Source organism: Pteropus vampyrus, unplaced genomic scaffold, assembly GCF_000151845.1.
Source record: "Pteropus vampyrus isolate Shadow unplaced genomic scaffold, Pvam_2.0 Scaffold254, whole genome shotgun sequence".
In the NCBI taxonomy this organism is placed as follows: Eukaryota; Metazoa; Chordata; class Mammalia; order Chiroptera; family Pteropodidae; genus Pteropus; species Pteropus vampyrus.
This window is the reverse complement of record NW_011889035.1, coordinates 556,732-563,246: the sequence shown is the minus strand read 5'-3', so window position 1 is coordinate 563,246 and position 6,515 is coordinate 556,732. Positions and strand designations below refer to the sequence as shown.

At 38.8% G+C, this 6,515-nt stretch overlaps 1 protein-coding gene across 3 annotated transcripts in view; it reads left to right on the top strand.

Annotated features, from left to right (window-relative positions):
* The first annotated feature begins 93 nt into the window (after window positions 1-93).
* Window positions 94-6,515, top strand: part of CEP57 (centrosomal protein 57) — a 39,272-nt gene continuing 32,850 nt past the window's right edge. Inside the window, exon 1 of one of the 3 annotated variants that reach the window (XM_023520255.1) lies at window positions 94-375. In XM_023520255.1, coding sequence (XP_023376023.1) covers window positions 331-375 — 45 coding nt within the window. In that variant the 5' untranslated portion in view covers window positions 94-330. The remainder of the gene's footprint in view (window positions 376-6,515) is intronic. The other 2 variants (XM_023520256.1, XM_011374732.2) reach the window with 2 other exon arrangements.

The following is a 6,515-nucleotide window of genomic DNA, read 5'->3' as shown; positions in this document are numbered from 1 at the left end:
ACCGGCCTCCGCGGTCCCGACTACGCGTTACCTTGTGACGTCACCGAGGGAAGAGGCGGACTCGCTCCTGGTACCGGAAGACATCCGCTTTTTTGATTGGCTATTCAAGGCGTCCGTTAGGGCGTGTTGTGCTTTCCTTGTGCGCTCGGAGCGTGGCGTCCCTGTCGCGAGTGTGTAGCAGGGGTTTCTAGACCCAGCACCAGCGCCCCGGCCCCTTCCATCAGGGGCTCGGCTTAGGGTCGCCCCTAGCGGGCGGCTCTAGAATCTGGAAGAAGAGCGCGGGACCCGGGCCGCCCCGGGGCTGTAGAGGTCACCTGGGCAGACAGGAAGATGGCGACAGCGTCAGTCTCTGCAACTTCTGGTTCTCAGTTCTCGGTAAGCAGCGGTTGACGTTCGAATAAGCCCCAGGTCGGTCCTGGCGCCTCTGCTTTCAGAGCGCTGTAAGCCCAGCGTCTCACCCCATCATGGGAAACGGCGGCGGGCGCCAAGAGTGCCCTAAGGTATTCCGTCGTTCCCTGCTCCTTCCATTGAAACAGGCCTGTCCTATCTCTATCTCGCATGACCCTTTCACCGTTCGGCCTAAGCAGCCTAGGTTACCGAACATTGCCAGGACCCGCTAGGATGGGTTGCGAAAACATTGCTCCTGTGGTCACGTGTGTGTAACGGCCGCTCTTGGAATCTCGCTGAGACCAGGTAGGCGTACTGATCGGCTTAATTGGCAACTGTTAAACAGTCCGTAGTCTCGAGTGCATACTAGTCCTTGCTTAAGCTGATTCTTTTGCCTGCAGTACATCCTCCCACCCTCCCGTTAACTTCATCCTGTGCTTATCCTACCCAGAGCGCGTGCTTCCCACCTCTCACCTTATTACTATGACTGCAACATGTAAATGCTGTTTTAGAGAAGCGACAGAGGGCGCTGATCTTTATTATTGTTTTTGCTTCCACAAGGGCTAGTTAGGTCACAAATATTTGTCGAATTGGAGTGTCAAACGTAACCGCCCCCTTGGGAATACTGCAGCTAGGCAGTAAATGTGAGGAGGCCCAAGTTAGAGCCATTATCTCTTTACTAGCATATGCTGAGTGGCTGGCATACTTTTAGGCTTTAAGATTACACAGACGAAAAGGATAGAATCCCTCCTTTGAATGGGCAAAGCACTAAAGTGAAATTACACGTACTATTCTATAGTACAAGTTGATAAATGCTGCCATAGTGGAATAACTTAGGCGAGAATGACTTAGTAATGCTTGGGAAGATGGAGCTAGCTGGATGGTGAAGGAATTGAAAATGCTTGTTGCAAGAACAGAATAGAGAGGAAAAGGCACCAACGCAAGCATTTAGAGTATGTGCGAAGACAGTAGGTGCTTTCAATAATCTTGAAATAATTTGAGATGAGCAGAGGTAGAGTGGGGGTAGAGTTGTAGTAAATGAATTGTAAAAGGTAAAAAAAAAAATTTAAAAAGGGATAGTGAAGGAAGAAGACAGGAAACTATCACGGTAAAGTTATATCATGACACTAATGGGGTAAGAAGTTTAGGGAACGTTGCAAGAGAGCAGAGGTACCTTAATAAAGACACACTTTTCCTCAGTTTCAGTTTTTGGTGGCTATAGTTAGAAGTTGTGAAAATGAGGCCGGAAATAACCTTCAGAGTTTCAGCAGGATGGTGGTAACAAGTTTGCAGAGAGGTCAGGGAAGATCGAGAAATAATTGATTGAAGCAATTGGAGTTCAATCAGAAATTAGGTCAGTCAAAGGAAAGATAAAAGAGGCACTATTAGACTGTTTGGAACTAAGTCAGTAAGTAAATGGATGAAGCTATATAAGAATTATGATCAATTAAACTTAATTGAGATAAGAGGGTTTTTCACTGCTCTCAAAATGTAGCACTAGGAGACTGAGCAAGGAATACTCTTATATAGGGATACCTTAAAGGTATTGCAGGTTTGGTTCAAGACCACAATAAAGCAAGTAGTAATCTTTTTGCTGTGGGAGGGAGGTCTTGCTTTCAGTTTGTAAAAAATACAGAACATCTGTGAAGCTCAGTAAGGCAAAGCCCAGTTAAACGAGGTATGCCACTGAACGTCGAATTGAACTGCACTCTGCTAAGGCCATCAAGCTAAGCAGTGATGCTGAGATGTGGTCTATTCTTAGTGTTTAAGGTAGTCTGATCAAAATCCTGTAGTGTTTAATAGGAAAGCATATATATTTTTATATGCTAAGCTCAACTTTAAGTGGATTCTAAATATCAAGAATACAGTAAGAATATCTAGGACCCTTTATAAATCAAAACATAACCAACCTTAATTAACTTGATGTGTTACATCAAAATGTCTAATTTGGAAGTCACGTTTATCAGTGTATAAGAAATGGCGCTGCTTAGACACTTTAACTGTCTTGTCAGTATAAGGCCAATCATTTCCAACAGAATTTAAAAAGCACTTTAGCTTAACAGACGACCATAAAATATGACAGCACAAAAAGACCTTTTAAAACTACAATGTGAACTCAGAAGGCTACTCATATTCAGATTTCAGGGTTATGAACATTAATGATTGATACTTATTCGACATTGATAAACCCAGTGTGGAGCTAGCTATAGTAAATAGAGATGCTCTTACTAGGCAAGATATTTAACAGATTCACAAATAATACAGTCTTTAGGGAGCAGCTACCATATAAATGTCAAATGTGAGCAACATGGAAGTACGTGATACATTTGAATTGTTCTTTTTTGGTTCTCTTTCACTGCAAGTGTAACTGTGGTTAACAGTAACATTGAGTGATTGCTATGTATCAACTCACTAGTGGAGAGAAGCAGGAAAACAATGGTTGGGTATAAGATATTAAATAGGAGTACGAGCAGCATGATCTTGAAGCAGAAGAATGACTTTTCTGTCAGTGTGTTTATTTTCGCAGTAACCAAGGTCAACACTTAGGACTTTGAACTTAATAAGCTAATCTTCTAATTGGTCTCCCTGGCTTTTTAACGAGGCCCTTTACAACCTGCTCCATATTTCTCTTGAAAATGTTTTATGAATATATCATAAATTTTATAACATTAAATATATAAAAGATTTATTTTTGAGAATAAAATGAATACTTTCATGCCCCCTTTTGCATCTTCTTTCACACATACCACTATACATTTTGAGATTATAATAATGCATAATATTAGTACTATCTGGCAGTCATTGTTTTAAATTCTTTTCATATATTAACTCATTTAATCTATTTAATTTTATGAAGTTGGTATTAGTATTTTCATTTTTGAATGAGCAAAATGAGGCATAGAGGTCAGTCAAGGTTACTATTATATTTCTGTTGTCCATGAAAGAATATCCAGCCTACAGAAAAGTTTCTTAAGAGTTTATTTGAGCCAAACTTTTGAGGACATGCATGGAACCAAAATCTCAATGGATTGAGAAAATGCTCCCGAGGATGGCAGGTTTGCAGTTTGTCCCATACATTAGAATCAAAAGAGAAGATGTAAGGAGGAGGGTTACACGAAATCCACTGGTTGAAGATTAAAGAGATGGGAGAAGGCAAAGGGATATTTCTAGGAATGAATAACTGATGTCTTTAGGATATTGAACCTTCTTTATGAACATGTTATATCACTCCAGTTTTTTGGAACTTTAATATTTTTCAGTAAAGTTTTATAATTTCGGGTCTTAGACATCATTTGTTAAATTTATTTCTAGTTTTTAAATATGTTTTCATAAGTTGCATTTTCTGATTGGTATGTAGAATTATTATCGATTCTTTCAAATTAATTTTACTTAGCAACTTTCCTAAACTCTAATTCTAATAATTGAGGATCTTTTAGTATTTTTCCAGTTAGATGTTCATAATTTGTGAAGTTTGGATTCTTATTCAATCTCAACATCTTTTATTTATTTCCATTATTTTAATGTGCAGGCTAGGAAATACAGCACAACATCGACTAGAAGTTGTCTTGTAAATATCTTTGCCTTGTTCCTGAATTTAAGATGAATGTTTTAAATTTTGCACCATTAAATACACTGCCATGTTTTTTCTAAATTTTCTTAAAGAAAATAGTTTTTTAATAATGGTTAAATATTGAATTTTGATTTTTTTTTTTTTGCATTTGTTAATGATCATATGGATTTTAATTTTAATGGGGTGGATTGCATTAAAAGATGTTCTCTTGTTCACCTAGTCTTCCAGAGCTGTAATAACCCCACCTTGCATCTTTTCCCTTTGCTAGTTTTGTTTCGTATCCTTTTGCTATAATAAATCACAGACATGAGTATAACTATATGCTAGATCCTGTCAGTCCTTCTAGCAAATCATCGAACCTGGGACTTGTCTTGGGGACCCCAACAACTCATGGTGACAATACTTGGAACTTTCCCAAAATTCAGGTTTCCAGATATTAGTCAAGAAACAATCTTTCAAGCAGTCATTCCTAAGGATTGCAGTTTCAAGTCTACTGTTAACTCTTCCTACACACAGCCTTCCAATGACATTTGTGTTATTTGTTGTAAAGGAAACCAAAAGCTTTCATTGTCTTTCAACGTATTATAGTAACTTTATTGAATAAGATAATTTAATTTTATAAACAATAGGCAGTTTTTCTGTTTTGCAGGGAAATTGTATAACTAATTCATTCAACAGATTTAAACATATTTATTGAGTGTCTTTATTAGAATTTAAACTCTATTAGGGATGACTGTTTTTCCAACATCAGTTCTCCTATGCCAACTGGGTGGGTGTCCTACAATTTAGTTCACTTCTGACACTAACTACTTCCAGATAGTACAGACCCCACAGGCTAAAGGGGCTAAGGTGCTCCCACTTCAGTTATCAGCTGCAAGCCCCATATGTCCCCAAGGTGCCTACAGTTCTGCACAGCCAACTATAAATTAGGAATTTCACGACTCTCCTCCTTTACATTCAGTAATTTACTAGAATGACTTGGAATTCAAGAAAGCACTACTCATGATTACAACTTTTTAAGAAAAGATACAGTTCAGGAACAGATAAATGGCAGAGACACATATGGCAAGATGTAGATAACAGACAAGAAACATAGGGACTTCCATGACCAATCTAGATGCTCCTGGAATCTTCTCGTGCAAGAGTTTTTATTGCGGTTTCATTAAGTAGGTATGATTGATTAAATCATTGGCCATTAGTGATAGCTCGATCTCCAACCCCTCTCCCTTCTGAAGTCAGGGTGTGAGGCTAAATTTTCTGTTTAATAACCTGGTTGATTTTTCTGGCTACCAGCCCTTATCCTAAAACTATCTAGGGGGCCCCCCTAATAGCATAATAAAGACAATCCTATCACTTAAGAAATACCAAGAGTTTTTTAATATCTTTGCCAGAAACTAGGGACAGAAACTAAATATATTTTTTATTCCACAGGGCATACAGATAATATATCTGATAGGGATAAGCTTTTTTAAAAAAGAGTAAGGAGGTAGAGTGACAGAATGGTGCTGCTTTAGTTAAGGTAGTCAGGGAAAGCCTCGCTGACAGACTTTTGAGATTACTGAATGGCATAAAAAAGGGAGCTTTCCAGGCAGAATAAACACAGCAAATGAAAATGGTGTGTGCCATGCATTTTAGAAATCCAAAAGTTGGTACGGCTGGGAAATAGTGGGTTGTGGTGGTGTGAAGATAGCGTGCTAAGGAATGAGGTCAGGGTTAGCTAGGATCAGATTATATGGGGCCTTAAAAGCCCTGGCAATAATTTTAGATTTTATATTGTGATGGAAAGTCATTGGAAGGTTTTGATTAGGGGATATTACTTGAATTAATTTACTTTTTTAATGAATCATAATGACTACTATTTGGAGATGAGACAAAGGGGATATGGACAAGAGTAGTTAGGGGACTTTTATGGTAGTCAGACAAAAGATCACAATGGTGTCAGTCAACCAGGGTATTAGTAATGGACTTGACAAGAAGTTGGAGAGTTTCTTGATTTATTATGAAGACAGAGACCCAACAAGATATACTGAAAGATTGGATATAAGCTGTATAAAAAATGACTTTATCCAAGAGTTTTGACTTAAGTAGGTAAATGGTGATGCCAATTAATGTGGTATGCTGAGAGAGGAGCAGGTTTTGGGAGTAGATTCAAGAATTTGGTTATCGACTTGTTAAGTTTAAGGTGCCCATATTGACATCCTAGTGGAGATAATGAGTGGGAAGGTTGATTTGAGTATAGAGTTCAAGAAGAACTCTGGATTCTATAAACTTGCAAGTTGTCAGCAAACAGGCTTTTCAAAGACCTGAGAGTAGATGAGGTTATCAAAGGAATCCACGTAGGTGAAAGTGAGAAGAGGTGAAAGGACTAAGCTTTGGGGAACTTCCAGCGTTTAGAATGAGGAGAAAGAGAGAGGCAAGGAGATTATGAGGGTGGGGTCTGTGTGTTGGGAGGAAAACCGAAGAGTGGTGTTCCATTAACTAAAGAAAGTGTTGAGATGAAGTGATCTGCTGTATCCCATGCTTCTGGGTGGTCACTGAATTCAGTAAGTAAAAGTCA